Genomic DNA, 26,324 nt, shown 5'->3' on the forward strand with positions numbered 1-26,324 from the left:
TTATTATATTGTGGTGGAGTCTCATGACAATGTCTAGGCAGAATCTATGCCTTGCTGTAATAATACAGGGAGCTCTCCGTAAGCAGCAGCAATGGCATTCACATGTATGGAGTCGTGCTTGCTCATTAACAAGTGTGGAATTTGGCCTCAACCAGCAGTCCTCTCTCTTGCCTACGACACATTTTTTTGAAGATTTTTATGGGAAGGGGGCTGGAAAGAAAAAGACTTCACTGTCTTGGCTGTTTGTTTAGAGGATCCCACAGGATCGGAGCGGTGAAATGTGCTTGCTGAATAAACGGATCTTTTGTGGAGCTCAGCTGTGAAGCTTGCCAAGGCCTCCCTTGCTACAGGCTCTGTCTCCCTTGCAGAGGTGCTGCAGTGGAAAAATCCGCTTGGGACAGCAGAGAGTTGGGAGGCCTCTCCACATTACGCAGGTTTGTTTGACACATTCTATCCTGCACTTAGTGTCCTGAACACTCTGTTACTCAGCCTGGTAGGCACGTTCTGCTCTTAGAAGCTTCCACCCGGCTGAGATTCCATACCCATGCTTCCCCTGACTGCATTTGTTAAACTTCAGCAGTGAGTGGAAGTCACAATGCCAGCCACTCCGTCAGCAGCTGTGAAATAAGAGTATCAGCCTAGCCCTTAGGGGACAAGAGACCCTCATTCATCCCAGCAGTTAAGAATTGAAGGGAGAGGGGGCTTGTCTACGTGGAGACATAAACAAAGCAGTGTGTGTGTGTTTATACAGTGCACTAAGTCAGCACGTGGACCTGGCTTGCCACTTGCTAAGTGCCTGTGTGAACAAGTCCACAGACTCGAAACTACTCTCTCATGCTCAGAGCTGGTCTCCAGCAGGTTTGAAGCACATTAGCAAAGCAGGGGTGGGGAAGCTGCAAATGCTTCTGCCGTGGCTGAACCTGTTCTGTGGGTGAACCCAGGTCTTCAGTATGCTGCACTGTCAGTCTCGTACACTTCAAAAGGAAACGTAGCTTTTAATAAAGGTGCAGACTTCCAAGTGATACATACACTCATCTCATCTGGCTTCCTGTATTACGCAGGCTATAATTTCACTAAGGGAGTCACCATGTCATCAGGACTGGGATAGACAGACGGCCCCCTCATCTGAAACCTCTGTGCTGTGTTGATCCTGGATTGAGCACAGCACATGACCCTGCTGGAGCAAGCGGTACTGGAATAGACAGCCTTCTAATTTAGGGTTTTAGAAGTCACAGGCCTATACGTAAAACTTGGCTGTAGAATAAACCAACACACATTCCATGTTTAAAGCTAGTCATTTATGGCTCAACATTTTATTAAAACGAACAGGGACAATAATTTTACAGCTACATTCCAACAACAGAGAAAAAGGGACCCAACCACCTTGCAGCATGATGCTGCTCTTTTTGTTTTTCAGTATGTATCGGCGATTCCAAAAAGTTTAAATAGATTTCTAAAAAAGACCTTTCACGACACACCAAACTCCCAAGCTGGTGCTTGTGCTGTTAGCTGAAAGCGCCCTCTGGTGTTGATGCGGGGTCATCGCAGCAGGTATATTTGACTATTTTCTGTACAGTAGAACCAAGCAAAAACCACCACATGCGGAAGAGCCTCCAATGGGGAAAAGCAATCTTCTGAAGGTTACAGACTGGCTTTCTATTCTTTGGCCTTTTGCTTCTCTAAGCCAGGTGCAATCTGTACCGAGGCTGGCATTTTCAGTGGGGCCGTAAGGTGGTAACCAGCTCTGTGGATTCAAGGGGAAATGACATCAGTCCCAGGCAATCCTGGTTTCAAGGCGGGCCCACGGTTGGAAGGAACAGAAAGTTACAATATCATGGATAGTCACAGTCTTTTAGTAATGGAATGGGCATTCCACAGGGAGCAGCAGCAGCGGAGGGGAATTGGAAAGCAGGAGGCCTAAAGTGATAAACAATGGCTCATGAAAAAGGGTTTGGTCGTGATGAGGGGAGGGGGAAGAATGCAGAGAGAACCTGGCTGTGTCTACACTGCACCCCTTTTCCAGAAAAGGGATGTAGATGAGACAAGTCGGAATTGCAAATGAAGCTGGGATTTACATCTCCCCCGCTCCATTTGCATGAACATGGCTGCCGTATTTTTCCGGCTCGGGGCTTTGCCGGAAAAAAGCGCCAGTCTAGATGGGGATCTTTTGGAAAATAAAGCCTTTCCCAAAAGGTCCCTTATTCCTGATTTTAAGACACAGCCACACTGTTTTAGGAAATTACTCGAGAAAGAAAGGGGTGACAAGGCAGAGGCAGGAACATCTGGAAAGATGACTGAAGCAAGGAGATGTGGAAATTTGGAGGATTCGTGAGCTGCACACCGTGGCCAGATGAACAGGGGAGGAGTAGCAGGCTGACTGATTACGATGATTTAATTAGGTGGCAAATGAACAGGGCAATAAATTACACACACTAACTGTAGAGCTCACACTAAGCAGCATGTAGTTAACCAGGCCCTTATGCAATTCATCCATCCAACTGAGAAACACATGGGTTGTCGTTTGGCATGGCAGAAGTTATCATTTTCATTCCTCAGGCTTGGGGCCCGCCCAGTCAAAGTGGAGAGACTCAGGGTGCATCTAGACTACAGGTTTTTTTCGGAAAAACTGTTTTTCCAAAAAAAAATTCACTTACGTCCACACTGCATTTGCCTTCTTTTGAAAAAAATCAAAAGAACGCAGGGGTTTTCCCGACATTGGTAAACTTATTCTATGAAGAAGAACACCTTTTCTGAAAGAGCTTTTTCTGAAGAAGGCATGTGCGGACACAGAAGAGGGAGTTTTTTCTAAAAAAGAGGCCTCCAGGAAAAAGCACAGGTGCCCTAGTGGACACTCTGTCCACAGTAATCACAGCTCTATAGTTCCTGTCTCCAGCCAGCTCTTAAAGTTGTATGTCCCCGGGACAGGCCTCGTGTCAGGAAGCCAGTCTCAGAGCAGTATTCTGACTGCACGGTTCTCCCTGCCACACAAAGTAGGAGCCATGGCACAGCCACAAGCCTGCTGAGACCCCCTGGCCAGCACAGGGCGCACCAACAGGGCTGTGAGGACCCACCCAGGGGCACCAAACGCTGGGCACCATGCTGGTTAGGGCTGAGATTCAGGCCCTCCTGGAGCAGTGGGGTGAGGAGGTGTCCCTCCAGGATCTCAGTTTGTGGTGCAGGAACACCGACATTTATGGCCAGATGGCCAAAGCTCTCACCCACAGAGGCCACCACCCCTGCACCATGGACCAAGTGAGGAGCAAGGTCAAGGATCTCCAGCAAGGGTACGCACGGGCCAGAGTGCCGCTCTCGCTCCGGGGCAGGACCCTGCTACTGCTCCTATTACAAAGAGCTCCACCAGATACTGGGTGGTAGGCAAGCTTTGTCCCCACCCTATCTGGTGGACTCAAGGTTGGAGACACCCGTGGTCGCCCGGCCGGAGCTCCTGGAGGAGAAGGAGGATGACGAGGAGGGACGGAAACTGCATGAGGAAGAGGACACCAGCAGTGTCGTCACCCTCACCCTCCACCTCGAACCGGTACCCCAGGCCTTGGACATCTCCCAGGCATCATCTGACACTGGGGAGGGATCATCAGGTGAGTGCTGTCAGGTTGGCAGAGCGCAGGGGAGACGGGAGCACAGGGGATGGGGTGCTATCCCTGCACGTTCAAGCACGTGCAGTGGCAGTGTGCACCACATGGTCTCAGGAGCTGGCCCTGGAGCACACATGGGCTCCGGCTCACAGGCTGGGGGGAAGCCCTACACAGGTCCAACTCCTGGGAGGACTCCCCCTGGCCAGCCACCACTGGAAGCAGGCTGGGCACAAGGGTGCACGTACGACCCCACACAGACTGAGGAGTGCGGCACATACCACATGGCCATGCCTACACGCGAGGCACCACCTGCTCCCACAGACAGCGCTGCTAGATACAGGTGCATGTGCGGGCCCCAGGGAGGGCCAGGCTGCTCCAGGGCCCTCTCCCGCCCTTGGGATCCCACCATGGGCAGATACTTCCCTGGCTTGCTTGTCTGGTGGATGGGGGAAGTGGGCAGCATGGTCCCCTGGGCATCTTGGGGCCTCTGTGAGGCAGGACCTTGTTCATAGGCCTTGCTCACTGAAGAGAACACTGCCTCAACGTCTGCTTGGCTGACTGATCACCTCTCCCTTGTTTTCTCCACAGCTGGACCAGCCGTCACAGCTGGACTTGCCATCAGAGGCAGCCGCCCGACACCAGGGGAGCTGCAAGCGCTGGAGGGTCCAGGAAGAATTCATAAGGACAGCACATGGCAGTTCTGCGTGACATGCGACCCCACACAGACTGAGGAGTGCGGCAAGCACTGGCCCAGAAGGTTCGCGATGACTGAGTGGTGCAATCGCATGTGGGACCAGCTTATACAGCAGGGCAAAAACATGTGTGCTACCATCCAAGAAGTGATGGTACACCGGGTCCTCTCCCCATTCCTGCTTTCTCCACTCCCGCTCCCCCTGCCATGCCTGTGTCCCCTCCCCAGACCTCCCTGCCACACCTGACCCCGCTGCAGCCCCCCATCCTGCCCACCCTGCTGTTATCAGCCCCACCCAAACCCGAGGTTTTCGAGGTTCCTGGACCCGAGGTGGCACTTCCAACTGCACCACGTATTTGTATTACAAAAAACAATATACAAAGTTTTTGTTCAATTCAAAACTGGAGTCTTTATTAACGGTACTGGGAAGATATTTTGGCCTTGGAAAGGGTTCAGAAAAGGGCAACTAAAATGATTAGGGGTTTGGAACAGGTCCCATATGAGGAGAGGTTAAAGCGACTGGGACTCTTCAGTTTAGAAAAGAGGAGACTGAAGAGGAATATGATAGAGGTCTATAAAATCATGAGTGGTGTGGAGAGTGCGGATAAAGAAAAGTTATTTATTAGTTCCCATAATAGAAGAACTAGAGGACACCAAATGAAATTAATGGATAGTAGGTTTAAAACTAATAAAAGAAAGTTCTTCTTCACACAGCGTGTAGTCAACCTGTGGAACTCCTTGCCAGAGGAGGCTGTGAAGGCTAGGACTATAACAGAGTTTAAAGAGAAGCTAGATAATTTCATGGAGGCTAGGTCCATAAAAGGCTATTAACCAGAGGATAGAATTGGTGTCCCTGGCCTCTGTTTGTCGGAGGCTGGAGAAGGATGGCAGGAGACCAATCGCTTGATCATTGTCTTTGGTCCACCCTCTCTGGGGCACCTGGTGCTGGCCACTGTCGGCAGACAGGATACTGGGCTGGATGGACCTTTGGTCTGACCCAGTACGGCCATTCTTATGTAACAGGGGAAGGAAGGGGTTGTGGTGGGAAAGGTAGTAGGGGCAAGGCACAAGCTCCCAGTGGGGGGGTCCTGCGGAGAGTTACTGGGCTCCTTCAGAGAACCTCTCCCTCAGGGTCTCCAGGATGCGCACCTCGACCTGATGGGCATGGCGGATGGCAGCTGTCCGGGGCTGTTCAAACAGCCTCCCCTCACCACCAGCCTGTCCCCCACCCCGGGAGGAAGGCCTCCTCTTTGCTCTCCACCGGGTTGTTGAGCACGCAACACGCAGAGACCATCTTGGGGATGTTGCATTCCCCACGTCGAGGTGTGTCAGGAGGCACCTGAACCGGGCCTTGAGGCGCCCGAAGGTGCATTCCACCTGCATGCGGGCCTGGTTCAGGTGCGTGTTAAATTGTTCCTTGTTTGGGTTCAGGTGGCCAGTGTAGGGCTTCATGAGCTATGGCATCAGTGGGTAGGCCGTGTCGCCTACGATGCAAATTGGCCTCTGTACGTTCCCCATGCAAAAGTCCTGCTGGGGGAAGAATGTCCCAGCCTTCAGCTTGCAGTACAGGCTCAAGTTGCTGAATATGCGGGCATCATGTGCCCGGCCCAACCTCCTGACATATCAGAACACTGTCCCCGGTGGTCGACAAGGGCCTGCAGCACCATGGAGAAGTAGCCCTTCCTGTTTATATATTGGGCGGCTCGATGCTGTGGTGTGCGTATCAGGATGTGGGTCCCATCGATCACTCCTCCGCAGCATGGGAAGCCAAGGGCAGCAAATCCGGTCATGATTGGGTCCAAGTGTCCGAGGCAGATGACCCTGCACAACAGGACGGAGTTGATGGCCCTCACCACCTGCAGCAGGAGACATAGAAACACACAAAACATAGAATGAGAGGGGGTGCCAGAGCCCATGGGAGGTGCCTGTTCTCTTCCTCTCCCCCCCACCCCAAACACCCCAGGAGCCACCCTCTTTGAGGCCGCCCCGCCCAGTAGCAGGGCTGTGAGGGCGGGATGGCACAACCCACCCCAGGGACGGGCCTTGTCCCCACCCCCACTCCCCTTTCCCGAGTCCCCCTTTTCAAGGATTACCCCCCCGCAGGAGTGACTTACCTCCATGAGGAGGACCCAGACAGTGGACTGCTCCATGCCAAACTGGTGTCCCATTGAGCAGTAGCTGTCAGGGGTGGCAAACTTCTATATGGCAGCTGCGACCCTCTTCTCCAGGGGGATGGCGGGCCGCAGGTGGGTGTTGTATCTCCGGAGGGCAGGGGCAAGCCAGGCACACAGCTCCAAGAACATGGCCTTCTGCATGCGGAAGTTGTTGAGCCACTGCTGGTCGTCCCACCGCTCCATGACGAGGCAGTCCCACCAGTCAGAACTGGTGTCCAGCCTCCAAATTCGTCTCTTGACCAGGGGCAAGGGCACTGCTCCTGCATCCAAGCAGAGGGCCTCAGAGATGAGCTCAGAGTCAAGCTGGGGCAGGACGGTCTGCTGAAACTGCCGCAGAAGTTGCAGCATGACAGCGTGGGACCATCGCATGCCTAGGAGCAGCTCTGGCTCCATGGTAAAAAGAGAAAAGAAATGCTGTGGCATCCAACCAACCTGGGCAACCAGAGCACACGCTGCAAAGCTTTGCTGTCCCTTAGAGAGATAGGCAAGCACACAGCAGAACCTGAGAGACGGCTGTCCAAGGGGAGGGTCCCTGTAAGCACGTGTCTCAGATAGCCTTAGGCAACAGCACCCGGAAGTAACTGCTGACCTAATGCACTGCCAGAAGTGGTTCTGGGTGGCCTTTTATGCGAGTGTGTCCAATGAGTGTGAGCGCTCTCTTTCAAAAAAGCAGATTGCTTTTTTGATCTGCTTTTGCAGTGTGGATGCTCTCTTTCGAAAGAAGATTTTTAGGAAGAGATCTTCCAAAAAAGCTTCTTCCGAAAGAAGCTGGGAGTCTAGCCGTACCCTCAGAGAAACAGGGAGAGACAAGGAAAAAGACATCGTGGGGTTGGGAAATTTTGAAATCCCAGGTGCAGTTATTTGTCTTTTATAAGATGTAAGTCAATGCATTGCTGGCATTTTACCTGGGCGTCTGTATTCTGGAAACAGGCCCACGCGGTGAAGGAGTCTGTTAAAATGTTGTTAAGAAGGTTCCTGTGATCCTGCTTCACCACCTGGGGGTCTCCTGTGGGTGATGAGGCAAGACCAGGGGTCTTAGTCTAAGGTGGCACCAAACACACCTAACCAGCGAGTCTCCTCCAGAGCCTGAGGGCCTCTCCTATCCGTGAGTATGGAAAGGCCGTGCTCTTAGTGATCGGGCTTTGACTAATCTAAAAGATGCACCAGGAGTAGTGGGCTCCTCTTTACAACAGGAGGGGCCATTCCAAAGACTCCTAAACCTCATTCCATAGAATCATTGGGGGACGGGGATGGGGACGGGGGGGAGAATCTGGCCCTACTGACATCACTCCAAGAGGAGCTGTATGCTGCCCTGGTCCCTAACAATACAAACACCAGCTCTGCTTGCGCTGCTTTATTTCCTCTAGAGAACTTCAACCTTTTCCTTCCTCTAACACTCCCTTCATCTTTGTTCCTCTAACCATTTGTTATCTCGCTCCCCTTCCTTCCTCTTGTAGCCCTCATCAAATCCCATGTCCCGCAAATGCCACTGGTGCATATGAAAATGTGTTCCACTCTTCAGTTCCTGCCCCCTTACCTGGGTCCTTCAGTTTCAAATCACTTCCTGGGGGAATCTGCAGCCTCTTACTAACTAGCCTCCTTTATACCCAGTATGCTTTAAGGAGCTGCAGCTGCCTTAGCAGGATTCCACTAGCATCACTGCAAAATTCCAACAGCTGGGAGTGGGACTGGTCGACAGCACACTCTTAACCTGCCATTCTTTCTGGATTGTACCTCAAATTAATGGGTAGCAGGTTTAAAACTAATAAAAGGAAGTTCTTCTTCACACAGCGTGTAGTCAACCTGTGGAACTCCTTGCCAGAGGAGGCTGTGAAGGCTAGGACTATAATAGAGTTTAAAGAGAAGCTAGATAATTTCATGGAGGTTAGGTCCATAAAAGGCTATTAGCCAGGGGATAAAATGGTGTCCTTGGCCTCTGTTTGTCAGAGGCTGGAGAGGGATGACAGGAGATATATCGCTTCATCATTGTCTTCGGTCCATCCTCTCTGGGGCACCTGGTGCTGGCCACTGTCGGCAGACAGGATACTGGGCTAGATGGACCTTTGGTCTGACCCAGTACGGCCATTCTTATGTTCTTAAATGAGGTATGTGTGATGGCACTAGGCCCCGTGTACACTTCCTCCCCGCTCTCAGACTGCAGGGGAAGATGCAAGGTTGGAAGCAGTAACTGGCAAGAAGCTATAGACATAACCCCCCCCACACACTTGTGTTTTCTCAGATGGACTCTACACAGCTCTTCCCTGAAAGAAATGGCAGCGGTAGCTGCAGCACAAGTATACACTTAGCACTGGACAGAGTACTCTGCAAACTTCTTTAAAACTTTTTTCCAGCACATAAATACTCAAACTCCAGTGTAGGAACCTGCTTATACAAGGACAATTTAGCTGGAGGTATGTTGCCAAACGAAGTGTGAGATTTACTTTATGGAATAAACAGCAGAGTTCATAAAACATGGGTGTCACATGGCCAGATGCAGCATATCAGGAATCAATAGAGCTACCTTTTAATACATTATGGCTTCAGACCAAAAAAAGAGACTGATTGCTTTTTCCTCATGAGTGGAGCAAGCTTTAGAATGAGACAGAAATTCTTCTCTTAAATTCCCCATGACTAGACGCAGGAGAGCTTCTGTAGGAAAAGGTCAGAAGAGACTTTATAAAAAGCATCCATTCTGAGTGTGAAAACCTACATAAAGGCACATACTATACTATCTAGACACAGTGCCTGGCTGTGTGTCTAGTTCAGTTATCCAAAACCGATCAGGGCACTTACCCATCAGCTGTACCCCATCCTCCTAATTCAATTTAAAACAGGTGATGGCTTAATGGCAAAGGTGCAAACCTTAGCGGGCCAGAAGCAGGTGCTGTGTGTAGCTGCTGTAAATTGCTGTAACTCCAGAGACACCAATGCAACCACACTGATTTCTACCCGATGAGGCCTTGGCCCTAAAAAGTGGTGTAGTAAAAATGCACATAAGCAATGGATATAACCATCAGGGACAGGATTAAACACATGCACTTCTTAGTACATGACAGCCCAGGGTTACATTAGAGTTGGGAGATGCTTGGATATAGGTACCTTGGACAGACAGGCAAATAACATTACCTCCATTTTAGAGGTGAGATGTGGCGTTGCAGAGTTTAATGCTCTGATTCGGATAAGGACTGAAGTCTCTTTGAACAACACAGCATGGGCTGAAGTGTGTGTACGTGCCATAGATTTCAGTGGAGCTTCAGCAACATATCACCAGTTAACTACAGTGTGCAGGGCTGCCCAGCAAGATCTTAGTGAAGGGAGGGCTAAAAATCCTGCTGTACTTACTGTCCCAGTCTTGGCTATGGGATGCCACTGCTGCCCCAGCCTGTCTGACTAACCTAAACATCCTTAGAACTCTGGAAGCACCATGGATTTCTAGCCTGTCTTATCAAGGAGGAAGTAAAGGTTTAAACTGGCATTTCATTCTGAGCCTGAAACCGGATCCTCCTCTGTTCCTGAATCTGTCAAGAACAAGGCGTGTTTTTGATATTTGCCACATGTGAGCCTAAACTCTAGGTGAATTTGTGTGCGCTCTGGACAAGCCATTTTTGATCTGGACCTTGCATTAGAAAGTCAAAAATTCCAAGTTAAGGTTAAACTTAAAGAAAAGTTGAAAGGAATGGAAAACTCCCACAGAAGCGTTACCAGCAACTTTAACTTTGTTGCCCTTACACCATAACCAGCTGAAACATTATTCAGGCAACTAGTTTAGCCCACGGAGGCTACACCAGAGAGATAATGTGGGTTACACTCAAGTTGGGAGGCCTATTGTACTACATACTCTTTAAAAATGGAGGAGAACATGGCCCCAGTTGGTACTGGTCAGACAGGGTTGAAAGTGGTTAAATGGCACATCAGCTGTAGCATAATCTATATGGTAGGGATGTTTAATGGCATTTAATCAGCTAATTGACTGGTCAATTAGTTGATAGAGGGAAACTGCAGAGCCACAGCTGGGTTATCTACTAGGCTCGTAATACATTTAAAAGGCTGAAGTGCAGCAGGAGGAGGGGAAGACCAGGCACGAGCCAGGAATTAGCTGTCCCAGCTAATCCCCTGTTGTGTCTCTGCCTTCCCTGCTCCCATGGAGATGATGCTGGGGGAGAACTGGCTCTTAAGCCAGCTCCCACAAGCACCACTGCTGCCTGCCCTCATTGCTGCCTTGCTCTGATAGAGGCAGCAAGTGGGGGCAGGGAAAGCGACAAGTCACTTACATCCCACTATATGGTATTGAAAAACATGCGTCATTGGTAGCTCCTAGGCATCGTTATTTCTTCAAAAGACTTTAAACCAGGGCTGGGGAACCGTTTTTAGGTCGAGGGCTGCTGACCCACAGAAAAATCAGTCGGGGGCCAGATGCTTTGGAGAGGCGGTGGGGGGTGGTTCAAACCAGGAAGTGTGCTCCGGGATGCGTTAGTTCGAATCAAACCCCTTGGTTCGAACTCGTTTGAGGAGTAACGTTAGTTCGAACCAAGGGGTTTGAGTCGAACTAATGTGGCCCGGAGCGCACTTCCTGGTTCGAATCAGCTGGTGATTGGAATAGCGCGAGGGCGAGATTATGCTAACGAAGCGCGGGATATTTAAATCCCCGCTTCTTTAGCAATTTCAGTCGCCTACATTTGCATCCATTGTTTGAACTAGGGTGCAAGTGTAGACGTACTGTGAGAGGCTAAGGAGCCTTCCACACCGAAACGTTAACCGTGGAGAGATCATGCTGTAACATGAGAAAACTGAATTTCTCATCAAATGGTTTGTTCTTGACTATGTTAACAGGTCCAGACATTTAAAACCGCATTACCGATCCCTTGATCTTTAACCTCCTTCCGCTCCTGTTTTCATTCACAGGGGTAACAGTGTTTACTGTTGTGGTATAGTAAGCACATGTAAATGTCAGTAGCTTATGTAGTTTGGGTCTTCATGACTGGCCACTAGGATTAGATTGCAGAAGTCACTACACTGGTCTTGGGCTTTAATCATTAGGTGATGCCTCTTTCTAGTAGCCTGACTTATCTGATCAAGTGAGTTTTATCTGTGAAAGCTCATGATATAAATAACATATTTGTTAGTCTAAGCCAGGGATGGGCAATAGGACCTACATGGGCTATACGCGGCCCACCAAGCAGGTTGATCCGGTCCGCAGAGGTTCTGCTGCTCCCGTCTACAGGACAATCAGGGCCTAGAGATGGGGGAGCGTGTGGTGCTTTAGTCAAACCTGGCTGTTGACTCTAGGCACCGTGTGCCAGAGAACAGGGAGCAAGAGGCTTCCCAATCAGGGCCTTTGGGACAGAGGGAAGCACGTGAAGTCTCCTCTCACCCTGTAAGGGGCTCAGCTCTTAGAGTCAACCACCAGCTGCTGCTCAACTGGCGGGTCGCTCTCTTGCAGGGCAAGGGCAGATTTTGTGTGCTCCCTCCACCCCCCAGGGGAGTGTGCAAAATCTCCTCCCACTGCCAGGGGCACGGGCACCTAGGAGGAACTGCTAATTGTAAGAACAGTTGGCAGTTCTCAGAAGGGGGCAGGGGCAAAGACTTCACGCACTCCCCCACCCTCAGACCAAACAGGGTCGGTGGGTGGGGAAGCATGTAAGTGTCCTGGTTCTGCCCCTTTGGCCTGAAGCCCTGCCCCTTCCACTTCAAAAATTTCGGAAGTCACCCCAGTCAAAAATTATTGCCCAGCCCTGCTCTAAGTCCTGGTCTACACTAGGGAGTTATTTCGAACAACAAGCGGAGCGTCTACACTACCAAGCCCACTATTTCAAAATAAGGGGCTGGTTGTTTCAAAATAACTTCTCCTGATTTCCTTGGGGAATAAGCTTATTTTGAAATCGTTATTTTGGGAGTTATTTATGAATATTATTATTTTGAAATAATTTCCTAAGGTGCCACAGGACTGCTCGTTATTTTTGAAGTTACAGACTAACACGGCTATCCCTCTGAGTCATTATGGTGGTAATTTTTTTAGTTGCAGTATGTTTAAATCCAAAGAAAATATTCCTGGATAAAGCCTACTCTATTTTGTTCTAACTATACCAAAAATCAAGTAGTGGGTGCAATTTGTATTTTAAATGCTCTTGGTGCTGTGCCATGATTAGGGGTGACCACTGTCTTTTTAACCGACACAGAATGTATGTTTGAGATTTTCACTCTAACCACACTACACTAAAGAACAGCCCTATTTTATTTAAATATTCACCTTTAAAACTTACACGAGGCGTTGCCACAAATGTAGGGGTGGGTGTGTGTGAAAGAGGGGAAAAAAGCTTTGAAAACTGCTGCTTCTCAAAAACCAACCAACCTAAAACCAACCAACCAACACCCAAGATGTATTAGGAGGAAGAAGTAATGTGCCTTCAAACAAGTTACATATTTTATTTTCAAATATACTGCAGAAGTCTGAGTTCTCCAGAGTAACTGAAGATTTGTGATGCGGCAGATAAGTCATTATACCTTCTAATTTACATACACAAATGCCACTTTTTAGCTTTGTTTAGATGTGAAAATAAGAGGCCAAGAAACCGTTCATATTTGTCTTAAAGTCACCTCAAAAGCTTCCTTCTTTTCTTTTTCCACTGTTTATTATCCTTGTCTTCAGTATCATCAGGAGGATCTGGCATTATGAAACCGTCGGTCAGTTTATAATACACTACTGTGGAATCTGACTCCACTATAGCCAGGATGACTGACAGTGAGGAATCTGTTTCCTCCTGTGGGATACAAGCTTTCTTCATGATTTCTCTGAGCCTGAAAGAAGATATAATCAGTTAGGAATCTATTCACAATCATTTCAGCAGAGTATAAAGCTAAAATTGTTTGCTCTCTCTCCTGTTTCCCAGGATTTATAGCATTGAGGACATCCCAGACAGCAAATTGTGAACACTTCTGCTGCCCTGTGGTTTCTGTACCTTTAAAATACATTCCCATGGGTGCTCTGCAGTGGCAACACTGCTCAATGCCTAATCGATACCGCCATACTGCCTAGAGTCTCCATTCCCCCACCGGGGCAAAAAGCAGAAAGCTGAGAGAGCAGAAGAGAGAAAGAAAGCATTACGTTTTCAACACAGCTCTCTCTTTATCCAGCCTTTTCACTTTACAAAGCTTTCAGAGCGCATGGTATTGCATTTAACTTATCCTTAAAGCTATTAGTATACACACGTTCAGCATTATAATTAGCAATATGCGACAAGGTCCTAGGATACAATCTTGTCAGTCAGCCCTGGTACGGGTGATATTTCTGGAGGTAGAGAAATGTATTTCTATGTCCAAGGAAAAGTGAGCCTTTGTTTTGATTTTAAAACTCCATTTGCCCAGAGCCCTGCTGGAACTGGATTCATCAATATGTTAACAGGTAGCGACCTCACTTCCATACAGCACAGTATGTACCAGCTGGATATACTGCCACCTTATTAATCATTTATACTATGGTTGACCCAGGGGGCCCTATCCAAGGTTGGGGGCCAAATTGTGCCAGACACGGTGCACACACGAGACAGCCCCCAAACTGAAAAGCTGCCAATCTAAATAGACGAGATGGACGAACGGTGAAAGGGAGCATTATCTCCATCGTGCGCATGGGTGAAATAAGGCACAGAGAAATCGAGTGAGTCTGTGACAGAGCCAGGAAATGAAGTCACATCTCTTGCAACTCAGCCCAGTGTATTATCCTCAAAGGCAGCCTCCAGGCAAAGGAAGACATAGTTAGCTAACATTTGCCATCACTACTTTCTACTTACTTTTTTTAAAAAAAATCCAGGACAATACACAGAAAGCAGTAATGCTCCCATCTCAGTTCATTTTAGGAACAACATGCTGATTATTTACATGTCTACTAATTGACTTGACGGTCTGGGACATTAGCGCAGTGACGAGCAATGGGAAAGAGTGCACAACGGGTTAAATGACTGATGTGGTAACATTTGTCTATAAACATCCCTGAAAACCATCTTGTCTTCCAATAGCCTTCTGTGGAGAGCTTGTCCAGGATATTGCTAGAGAGCCATCCTATCCCTACAGCATGTCCCCATACCGCCATCTCTTGGTGCACCTTTGAGCTCCCCTCTCCCCCTGCAAGACAAACACTGTGGCTCAAGATTAGGGTTTCCAAAAGCACCACGCTTTCGTTATCTTCCTCCACCCCATAGAGAAGCTTAGCAGATCAAAGAGGAATCAAATGGGCCATGGCAGAGGATAAAGCAGCGGGAAGACCTATGACGTTTTAAGCACAGTGTTTTCCGGGGGCTGTCTGAGTTTTGCGGAAAAAAGTCATACATCAGCTTCACTAAAGAAGAAAAACAAAGATTTCCTTGCAGGTTTTACAGCTGGGCCCCACACACAGCAGGTGTCATGCAAAGGGAGGCCAGCGAGCCACTCTACACAACATATATAACGATCATAAACTGTATTTTCACTCTCCTGCGTTACTATAAACACTGCTGGTGGCAAAGCAGAGATTGGCCACACAGGGAAGTGCTGTATGTGTAGGGCAAAATGGGGTTGTTGCAGAAATGCTTATAGATCAAACACCTTAAATTAGCTCTTCCCCGCCTAAAAGTTGTTCCCAATTAGACTGAAGTAAATGAGACAAGGCCGTTTCAGGCCAAACCCTCTTCCTAAAAAGATACAGCATACTTAGTTCTAGAACACACGAACTACTTGCATAATGCCACATGACAAGAACACAGAAATTCCAACTCATGACAATTAACAGTCTGACAGAAGTTGTAGGCCCATCACCTCCCTCCAACAGGGCGGTATACGCACCCTTTGACAACCTTATTTTTAACTTTAAGAAATTCAGTATAATCCACCACATTATTTCAATAAGATGTAGCCTAAAAGTTCAAAGCCATGGTGGGGTTAACCTGCAGCAAGAGGGCATTTGAATTTTTTTGCTCTTTATGAGCAACTTTATCCAGTGCCTGTGGTCACTGTTGACATGGCAGCATTAAAAGCTCCAACAATAAGGCTCGTACACCAAGAAACTTAACTCCTGATGGCAATATCCTAGGATGCTTTCTGAAGGTCAGAATCATAGATCATGGCTTCTGTTTTGCTCTGCAGCATGCGCTGTCCAAATAAACCTCACTTAGATTAGTAAATGAGGTCTTGTATATGTGCTCCATTTACAAAAGCAAAATCATGAGTTTTACGAAAAGGAAACTGTGCACTACAATACACAATCAACTTGGTGCCTGAAGCTCCGGAATAGCCCTGATCATCTGGATTAGAGGTTCAGTGACAACAGATATCCAGCACATGCCAGCTTCCAGGGATTCATGCCAGTGACTGCCTAGTAAACTGAAAGGGAGTTAGAGCCCCAGGAGAGTTTCAAGAACAATCAAACATTTGTGCTGCTGGGAGCACAGTGAGAAGTCTGCCGAGCTAAAATATCCTGCACGTTTGTTTGTTTTTTTAAATAAAGAAAAGTCATTGAATGTTCAACAGAGGCTGCTAAGGTTTGGGGTTTCACCAGCAACAGAGCTCAGTCTTCAATAGAAGTATTAGGAGAGGAAAAAAAAAAATCCATGGACAGAAAAACTAGGAGAAACTGAAGCACCGCAAGAGAGAAAAGGTCCTGAAAATACACTCACGCAGATAATCCCACAAAGCAAATGACATCAAAGTTGCTTGTGAAAGAGATTTCTCCTCCTCCTAGATTTAAGGAAACAATTTTTCAGGATATTCGCAACTCTGCTTGACTGCTTCTAAAATTCAGGCCCAGGACTTTGCATATTCACAGCAAATTAGATCTAGCAACTACTGAAGTCAGCGTGACCAGAATCAGACCTTAAATTTGCACACACACCCCCCATCACATACACTTTCAATCTACTTTAGGGATGTTAGCGTATAGTGGAGTAAACGATTAGCTGATAAGCCCAGGTTTATTGGTTAATCCTATTGACTACCCCTCCCCCCACGCTGTCTCTGCATATTGCTACTGTATCAGAGGCAGTAGGCGGTGAGGGGTGGGAGCGAGAGTCAGTGCCCACGAGAAGCTGGCTTTAAGCAGGCTCTCCATGAGCACCAGATCTACCTGCCCCCTGCCTTGAGTGCAGACTGGAACCAATACTCATGGGGAGCAGGCTTTCAAGAGGCAGTCAGGGGAGGGGGCGGGAGGCAGGAGCTGGATTAAAAGCCGGTTCCTCCCAGTACTAGTTCTGCAGGGGGGCGGGGGGAGAGTGCAGGGGAGGCTGCCATGAAGCAGCCTCTGAAGGGGGGGTGGGGGCCCGAGCTCCTGGAGGACAGAGGTTGCTCTGCAGGTGGGAGCTCGGACACCTCACGGACAGGGGCTGCTGCCACGCCTCCCTGATGCCTCTGTACAGCAGTAGCAGTGCGGTGCAGCAGGAAGCCGGTCTGCATGGGGATGTGGTTTTTGAACGGGCTCCCTGATGGACCAGCTCCCGCCTGGCACCCTGTGCTGCTACACCGATCAAGGCAGTAGCGCAAGGTGGCAGGGAGCTCCCTCAGAGTGGGGCAGGAGCGCACTGGCTGCCGGCTCCGCCATCGACTGTCAATAGTTGTGTGACCGCTTCAATTTTATGCGGTTACACTGACTGTTCAATGATACGTCAGCCAACATCCCTAATCTGCTTTGTATAAGAGCAACTGGATTCCATAATATAAAAAAAGATATTGCGACAAAATACCACTTCAGTCTTCAGTTCTAAAATGCCTACATATCCCAGTGGGGGATTTTAAGGTATGTCTACACTGCAGTTAAAACACCCACAATTGACTCCGGCGAAGGAGCTGTTTAGCTGTGGTGTATTGTAGATGTTCGGCTTTCAGCTGCGGCCCGAGTTCTAGGATTCTGCGAGCCAGGAGGGTCCCAAGCTTGGGCTGCAGTGTAGACGTATCCTTAAAGGGCTTTGAACTAAGCCCAACTCTTGGGAAGTAGATATTCCCTCTGCTTTGCAGAAGAGTGACCAGAGATTACGTAACAGACACAGGAGTATTACCCAGGTCTCAATTCCCAACCATGAATTGTAGCCCCATAGCCCATACTCCTCTGCTTAACAATTTACCAAAAACAACCACTCATGCTACAACTCAGTCCTTCAGTCACTAACCAGAAGGTACATGAGAGAGACAGGACTGATTTTTTTTCCAATTCCACATCTGTGTGAAAACTACTTTGCCTACTATCACAAGTAAGAGACAAATTCTCACCCCCAAACCAATGTACAGTAAAACTCCATTGGTCTGGCATCCAATGCTCCGGCATTCCTGATGGTCCGGCACCATCAGGAACCCAGAAGTGCTGGGGCAGCTGGACAATTCGAAACTGAATTTTTGCACGAACGGGAGCAGCATAGTATTTCCGCAAGAAGCACTGATTTCTTACATGGTATTGTCAATGTTCTTGCGGAAATTCAAGCGGCCAGCGTAGACAGTATATCCAATTCGCACAAAAGGGCCAGTGTAGACAGCTCAGATTTGTTTTGCGCAAAAAAGCCCCGATTGCGAAAATGGCGATCGGGGCTTTTATGCGCAAAAGCGTGTCTCGATTGGCACAGCCGCTTTTCCGCAAAAAGTGCTTTTGCGCAAAAGCGTCCGTGCCAGTCTAGACACTCTTTTCCGCAAATGCTTTTAACGGAAAATTTTTCCATTAAAAGCATTTGCGGAAAATCATGCCCGTCCAGACGTAGCCATCCAGTTTGATCAACCGTGTTATTTCTTTTGCTAGAAACTCCCACTAATGTGCAGGGAAATGAGATAGTATGCAAAAGCAACTGCAGTGAAAAAAGCCAATATCCTAGTTTGTTAGACCCACAATGAGTGAGGGTGGTTGGGTATCTCCAACCCCAAAAACCACAAGAAGCAGAAATCCCTCCCCACAGAGGACGGGAAGCATCTTCACAAGAAGCAGAACAGCAGCAAATGTTTTGTCTTCCTGCTTTCCTTTCAATAGCTTTTCCTTTTCAATTACACAGCAGAGCAGTGAGTCATGCCATCTTACAATACAGTTTTGTGATATTTCTTTTCAAAACAACATCCATAAGAACAGAATGATTGATGTGTTGAATGGTAATAAGATTTTTCAATTAATTTACAATTAGAAAACTTCTAACTGCATGACTAATTGCCACAGTAAACATTTCCTGCCACAGATGTATTCCTGCTGAAGAGACACCCATAAGAATCTACTACACATTTATTATTGTGATGCAAGGTTGTTTGCTTCAGACAAGTCAGTCACCTATAACATCACTGGGAAATGTAATTGTGCCAAAAAAAGATATTAATAGTAGGGATGTTAAAGTTCATATAATTAAGTAACGGTGTAATATCTGAAAATTTCAGCAGTTACACATGGGGCAACAGGCTCCTGCACATACCTGCCACCCTGTCTCTGATCAGAGGCAACAGCATGGGGCGGCAGGCAGCTCCCAAGGAGCTGATACAAACCGAAAGCCAGATTATAAGCCAGCTCCCAGCCCCTCTCCCAGGGAGCCAGCTGCACTGAGGTAAAGATTTAAAGATCATATAAAGATCATATAAAAGCTTTATATTGCAGAGCGCATGTTAGGGATGTTAGGTCTAGTGTAATTGAATTGTCATGCACCTGCACAAAATGTTATCGGTTACATGACTATTTGATAGTCCTCGGGGGCAGGGCCAGCAGCCAGTGTGCTCCCACCCCCACTCTACCCTATCAGAGGCAGCAGTGCGAGGTGGCAGATGAAGCTGGTCCATGAGGGAAGCCAGTTTAAAAACCAGATCCCCTCATGGACCAGCTGCCCACTGATCACAGAGGCTGCTTCATGGCAGCCTGCCCTGTCCTCCCCTGCAGCTTTTAAGACAGCTGCCCTCAGCATCACTCCTGCCTGCCCCACTCCCTGCATTTGTAGGAGGCAGCAAGGGGGGGGTGTAGGGGGGGTCCATGGAGCCGATACACATGGGGAGCTGGCTTAAAAACCGGTTTCCCATGTGTACCGGCTTCACCCTCCATCAGAGGTAGCAGTGTGGGGGTGAGGAAGGGCACGCAGAACCGGTGCTTGGGGAGAGCCTGTTTAAAGCCAGCTCCTCATGGGCACTGGCTCCTGATCTCCCACACCTTGCTGCCTAGTGGGCTCTTACTACATGTAAAGTGCAGAACTGCAGCGGGGTTAGCTCCCACAGACTGCTGAGGCTCTGCCTCCCCTGCCCCTGCCTCACGGAAACTGTGAAGCCGGCTCCCCCCAGCACCAGCTTCCTCCCCTTGCTGCCTCGGATACAGAGGCAGTGGGGGGAAGGGGAAAAGGGCAGGGAAGCGACTAGTTGAGCAGTCACTCGACTAGTCACTTGCATCCCTAGTTTATACAGCACTTTTTCCTCAGAAATCTAATACAAAAGCATAGCTCTGAAAATGCAGTTTTATAAAACTGTTTTTAGCCTGTAGAAGCAGATTTTCAGACTGACAGCATCCAGGATTACGTTTAATAAAAAGCAGTCCATTCCTGTGATTCAGTATCTAACAAAAGCAGTAGAAAGCAAGCTTTTTCATCATCTTCAAGATACTTGAAAATAATTATCCATATAAACTCCATTAGAGGTGGCCACCATGAATACTTCAGATAGGACTCAAACAATACAAAGTATTTTTTTCCAATGGGGACACTGCCAATTTCTGCAGAAATTGTTACATTAAGAAGTATGGTTTCAAGTGAGGAAAAAGCAAAAGAAACTTATTAGGCTAAAGGGAAAAAACCCCAGCCTTATAATGTTCCTAATACTAGACATAACTCAGCTCATGCATTTAAATTTGATTTTCCTCTACCTTTTTTGAGGAGGAGAGAGGGGTGTCATCTTTTCGTTTGGCAGAAAATGCATTTCTAAAGCTTTCTAGCAACTGATAACTCTTTTACATCCTCTTTTTTCTTGCTGGTAATTCAGCACCAAGTAGTCTATGGTTACTCGCTTACCTCTCATGAGTGAATGACATGTGGACAGGTGTTGGCACTACAAACTGTAAATTCTCAGCTTCTCTCTCACGACCATGGAGACATATGAGCTGGAATTCTGCTAGTCCAACGCATGTCACTTCATGCCAGTTTCTGCCTGAAAATTGAAAAAGGACCAAAGCACAAAACACAAGTTTCTCTCTGGTTGCATCATTACGGGTGGTATAAGTTTAAGAAGAAAGTCAACTTATTGTGGTCTTTTTTTCCTTTCATAGTTTCACTTCACTTAAAAACTTGGGTTTCAGCTTCAGCCCCCCACACAGTGGGTCTCAGACTTCAGTTTTCCAGTCTAAGCTCCAGCAAGCCTAATGCTGGCCCTGGCAACTCCACTAAAATGAACTCGCCCACACTATGAGAACTGTCGATGTAGCATATGAAACAGTAACAAGTCACTATATGAAATGTTAGTTTGTACTGACTTTGCTTTTTATGTAGTCTGCTGTAAAACTGGGCAAACACTGAACTGGTGAAATATACCACTGGTTGAGAACCACTGGTCTGCTGGTGTGAATCAGCATACTTCTGCTAACTTCACCAGTGCTATGATGATTTTTACCATATTAAGTGTTGGCCCCTAAGTATTTGTTTTACAAAGACAAAAAAAAAATCCATGCATTTCTTGTCCTGATTCTCTTTAATGTATGACTGTAACCTGGTATCAACCCGAACGTGAAAAAAATTAAGATGCTGAGAAACTGGCTGATAACTGCAAGATTACGAATTAACAAAGCACAGCTCAATCACTGTAGTCGGGAAAAATATTTACTCAGGATTATTAATTGCAGTGATACAAGAGCATTCATGCAAACAATGATCAATCATTTGCTTTGGAGGGATATAATTAATGATGGCAGATCTGAACAAACTTATGGGCAAAACTTTAAATTTCTCTCAATACCTGAAACTACCAGTCTTCAACACAAGTTGCAATAGTCTTACTATCCCAGTTGATGCCCTGTGACCCAGTCACACATTGCTTGTTCAGTGTAGCTAATTACTGTGTTTAATTTTGGGATACCTAGAGAATGGAATGGGTGCTGCTGGCATGTATGTCTTTGAAAATCAGAAGACTAGATATGTTAATTTGATTTCCTAGATTGCTCAGCAAAATACTTTCATTGAATTACCTTCTAAGAGGTCCAAGTAAACCAAGAACGCAGCATATACTTGAGTGCTGTCAGCCACATCCAATGACATCATCTCCATGAACTGAAACCCAACATGTCACAACAATCAAAGAATGCAGAGCATAAACCAAATAGGTGCAGATATATAAAACCTCTCAAAAAAGCATGAAAAGTATGGAGCCTGTTTAAACAGCTGCAACTAAGATTCAGAAAGATTAAATACCAACCCCCCCCCCCCAAAAAAAAACAACCAAAAACTCCTTTTCAAATATTTTACAGTTACATTTTCACTTGGCCCAGATAAAAAGGCCTTACAAGAATTGTAACACTTTCTGGAACAGAGCCTTTTAGTGGAGAAAGATTCTGTTTCTATCACAGTACTTAAAAATGGCCAACTGGGTCAGACCAATGGACCATCTGGCCCAATATTCTTATCTTCTGACAGTGGCCAGTGCCAGACACTTCAGCAGACCAATGAGTCCTGTCTCAGCTTCTGGCTATCAGAAGTTTAGGGACATTGCAGATCATCTTTGCCTTTGATGGACCTATCCTCCAAGAACTTCATCTCACTCTTTTTTAAATCCAGTTATACTTCTGACCTTCAGATCATCCCCATTACAGGTAGTACAAAAACTATTTCCTTATGTTTGTTTTAAACCTGCTGCCTATTGATTTAATTGGGAAATCCTGGTTCTTGTGTTACATGAAGACATAAACAACAAGCTAATATACTGAACAGCTCAGATTATAAGTAGTAAGGTAAGGTCTCTCCGTATGCTAAATTCTTAAGAAGTTCATTACATTAATAGTCAAAGTTCCTCTTCCAACCAAGAGATTTGATAGCTTTGAATATTCCAAGAACTTGTAATAGGAAACTCATTTACTGTATATAACTGTTTGTGTCCATGGGGCCTATGGTGCTTTACAGACATCCAAAACAAAACAAAACCTCCCAAAAAACCACCACAAAGGTTGTATACTATTAATTTGAATGGTCACAGAGAACTTTTAAAAAGAGCATAATGTCCTAAGGAATCAGTCAGTGCTTTTCAGGGAAGACACTATGCTCTTTTTAAAAGTTCTCTGTGACCATTCAAATTAATAGTATACAAATAAGTAATGAAAAGAGATCAGATAAAAATCTCTGTCAACATGCTACTTTCCCTATCTGTCTAGGTTTTGGGTCTTAATGATCATCACACAAATAAACTTCAGGTTAGACATTATTACAGTTGAATACTCCTTTTCTTCTTCCTCCCTAAAAGAAGGTAGCTCACAAGTTTTTTTGTTTTATTTCTTGGATGCGTTTGTTTCAATGGTGATTCTGAACAAGAGAAAAGAATAGTGGTGAAAAGCTACCACAAGACACGGAGATCAAATTTGTCAGCTTGAAAAATTCCTCCAAGAACCCAAGAAAAACTCCTTGGGAAATTAGAAACAAAATCCATTCTATTCAACCTTTATTTTCAAATAACATGGCTTCCAGCAGCCAAAGATAAATTAACTGGTAGCTGTGAGACAAGAGTCACATTAAAGATACGTTTTTAAATAAGCAGAGATAGCTGTTGGCTGTAGACCTCAACTATCAAAACATAAATATGCAACCATGACCCCAATAAAGGGTAAAAGCAGAAAAAGCAATCTGAGAGGAGTTTATTACTTGAACACAAACTTCTAACAACTCAGTTTTTTAAACTCTGCACTTGTACAGACATTTGAGGGTCACTGTATATATTACGGCCTCTGGTCTAATCAAAACTCCCATTCTGAAGGCAACAGGGTGCCGTACCAGCTGGGTGTTTACCAGCACAGGTACTGGCACTATGCAGGGCACTGCCTACGAGCGGGCCTAATTAACTCTTTGGTGGCCCAGGGCTTTTATATTTGTGCCCCCCCAGGCTCCCGAGAAGGGCCAAAAGTGAGGGGGCCAGTGCGCTGGAGGGGCGGGGCAGAGGCGGTTGGGATGGAGGCGGGGGCTCCAGAGTGGGACCGAGGTCCCTAGGCCGGCGCTGGGCTGCTCAGGAACCCCCAGGAGCACGAGCCACCGGCTCTGCCCCGCAGCTCCCACTGGCCCATTCCCGGCCAATGGGCGCTCAGGAGCGAACCCCCCGGGCTGGCCGAGACCACTGGGCGCCAGAGCGGGGCCGCCCGTTACCTTCGGGTGCGTCGCCAGCCAGTTGCCGCGCGGCGCCCCCCGGGCCTCCCACTGCGGCCCGCTGGGGCGGGGGCCCGGCGCGTCCATGCGGCCCGTGCGTGCAGCGCGGCTTCGCTCCGGGCGGTGCGCTGCGCTACGTGCTCCGGGCGGGGACCAGCCCGCGCGCCACCGTTCCGCCCCCGCGCGAGCCGCAGCCCCGCCCCCGCCGAGCCCTGCAGCGCCAGGCGGGATCGCGGCACCCGGCTCCAGGAGCGGCTGTGCAGCTGCGCGCGCGCCCACCCCCCCCTCCCCCCGGGATGGGGGGAGTGACTCAGGTTTTGTACAGGCACTGTCTTATCGCACCCCCCCCGGAGGGCAAAGGGGGGGTGGGCTCCATAGAACAGTACCTGTAAGCAATGGGGGGGCGGGAATGCGGGACTGAAGGCTGGGGTGCATGAGGGGCTCAGGGCAGGGGGGTTGCAAGAGCTGGAGACAGGGATGCAGGAGTCTGGGTTGGGGTGTATGAGGAGGGGGCTCGGGGCTGGATGAGCATGGGGGGGCAGGATGACATTTCAGGGGTGGGGGACTGCAGCAGCACTTACCCCTGGTGTTGGGTGGGTTTTTTATTTTTTTGTTGCCTAGTGTGACGTAGTGGGGGTACCTGGCTGGTTTCTATGCTGCTGGCTCTGGGGTAACCCCCACTGGCTGCCGTGGGTACCAGGACCCAGCAAAACAGGATGAGTCACTATGCAAACCAGTGGCCAGACACCCACCATGGAGAGGAACAAAGGAAGGTGGAGGCTGCCCTGGCTGGGGGGCAGGGCTGGAAGTTAGTTAGTTAGTTGCTGGCTGGCTGGAAGCATGGAGGAGACAGACTAGGGAAAGGGGCTGGAGTTTAGGGGCCCAGTCTCCCCGCAACTCAAGGGGGCCTGAGGCATCCTAGCCCAGCTCTGTGACCAGATTCCATCTGTGCTGTATCCTGGAGAGGCAATAAACTTCCTCTATTCCACCAGCTGGTGCAGTCTGTTTGTGCCATTTCGGGGTGCAGGAGACGGGGGACCCCCCAACGCGCCGTCACACCTAGCGATGAGGCAAAGTGCACAGCCTGTGAGCCTTCCTTCTCTGCCCTCCCCTAGGCAACCAGGAGCTAGAGCAGGCTGTGAACTGTACCTCCCTACCTAGAAAGCCAAAAGGGAGAAACACTCAGTGACTGGAGTAAGTGCAGCTGCAACCCCTCTTACCCTCTAAGTCTCAGTGCCCTCCCCCAGCCAACTCCTCTAACCTGCCAGGCTTCTGCTTCTAGCACAGCAACCTGAAGAAAGCCCCAGGAAGTGAGCTGGGAGCACTCCTCCTCCTGCAGCTAAATGCATGCCAAGATTCCCTTAACAGAAAGTGCAAGCTCCTTGTAGAATTTCACCTTACCAGAAGTTGCCCCTGGCTTGTAGAATTTCAAACACAAGCCTAAACTGCAAAGTTATTCCTCCACTGATTAGGAGGCATGAAAGCAAAACTCAGTGCTAGTGTCCCCTCAGTATGCAGAAGCATTTAAAATAGATGTTTGATTAAATAATAGAAAACATTTGGTAAAGACATAACTGAATCAATTAAATGCCCCCTACCACAAGGAAGATCTGTCAGAGACTGAAAACAGTTGGAGACAGGCAACTAAAATGCTTAGAGGGAAGGCACAGCCTGGAATCATTTAGCCTGCTATAGAGAAAAACAAGAAGGGACTTGACTGAGGTATTCAGATTAGGTTGGGCATAGTGGAAAATGAACAGTCCCATATCCTGTTACAATGATATGGTAACTGCTGGGTCCACTAGTGAAGGATAAATGCAAGGACATCCAGCATTTAATCAGAGTGTGGATTACACTGGTGTAGGAGGTCATTGAGAGACCAGTCCTGCTCCTGTTACTCTCCTGTCTGTCTTGGGTTCTTGGATCCTTGGATCCTTGTTTTAAACCTTTGACCTGCACCCCTGTTTTTCATTTTTTGTCCCCCATACTCAGTTGATTACTGGGTCCAGTGGTCCCTCCTATAAGGCTGGGGGAGGGGCCTTTAGCAGTGGGCAGGCTGGTGCCTGCCCACCCCCTTGGAGTCAAATAGTGCTCCTGCTATGCTGGCAATTTTCAGGAGCTTTGACTGTCTTAAGAAATGTAGTTTGTTCCTTTGTGACTAATGAAGGGTTTAAAGCCTTTCAGAGGGCACACAGAGGTGGCTGGTTTTCAAAGATTGTCTGAGCTCCCAGGTTCGGAGGGAAGAGCTGGCACAATGGTTTTTTTGGCTTCTGGAAAGCGGAATTAACAGCTGTGCCTCCTAGGTAAAGAAAAAATAGAAAAAAATGACATGCTTTGTGAGTGGTATATTTCTAAAGGGGACAAAAGCTGTTCCTCAGCTGACCCATGGAACAGCACACCTGATCTAGGTATCTCAGGGAACTTGCTGCTTGCCTGAACTAATGGGGACTAGGGTACTATCAAAAAATGTACCCATACACAAACTATTTAGTATGGACACCTGGAGTAGACTCAAGGGAGATGTCTGCATTTGTTTTATTTCCTTGGTTGGGACCTATGGCCAAAGGAACATCTCTGAATTGCTTCC

The 26,324-nt window shown here is 47.9% G+C and overlaps 1 protein-coding gene and 1 long non-coding RNA gene across 3 annotated transcripts in view; one reads left to right on the forward strand and one right to left on the reverse strand.

Annotated features, from left to right (window-relative positions):
• LOC112546916 (uncharacterized) overlaps positions 1 to 8,829 on the forward strand; it is a 155,552-nt gene extending 146,723 nt beyond the window's left edge. For both annotated transcript variants that reach the window (XR_012906032.1, XR_003090640.2), the window contains exon 4: positions 8,698 to 8,829. This is a non-coding gene — a long non-coding RNA (uncharacterized LOC112546916). The remainder of the gene's footprint in view (positions 1 to 8,697) is intronic.
• A 4,026-nt stretch (positions 8,830 to 12,855) lies between these two features.
• Positions 12,856 to 23,919, reverse strand: TSEN15 (tRNA splicing endonuclease subunit 15). Its single transcript, XM_075936769.1, has 4 exons — positions 23,738 to 23,919; positions 21,583 to 21,664; positions 20,417 to 20,552; positions 12,856 to 13,253 (listed from the first exon to the last, which is right to left on the reverse strand). The coding sequence occupies exons 1-4, from the start codon at positions 23,822 to 23,824 to the stop codon at positions 13,049 to 13,051; spliced, it is 510 nt and encodes a 169-aa protein (XP_075792884.1). The 5' UTR covers positions 23,825 to 23,919; the 3' UTR covers positions 12,856 to 13,048.
• Between the last annotated feature and the right edge of the window lie 2,405 nt (positions 23,920 to 26,324).

This window comes from Pelodiscus sinensis, chromosome 9 (assembly GCF_049634645.1).
Source record: "Pelodiscus sinensis isolate JC-2024 chromosome 9, ASM4963464v1, whole genome shotgun sequence".
NCBI lineage: Eukaryota > Metazoa > Chordata > Testudines > Trionychidae > Pelodiscus > Pelodiscus sinensis.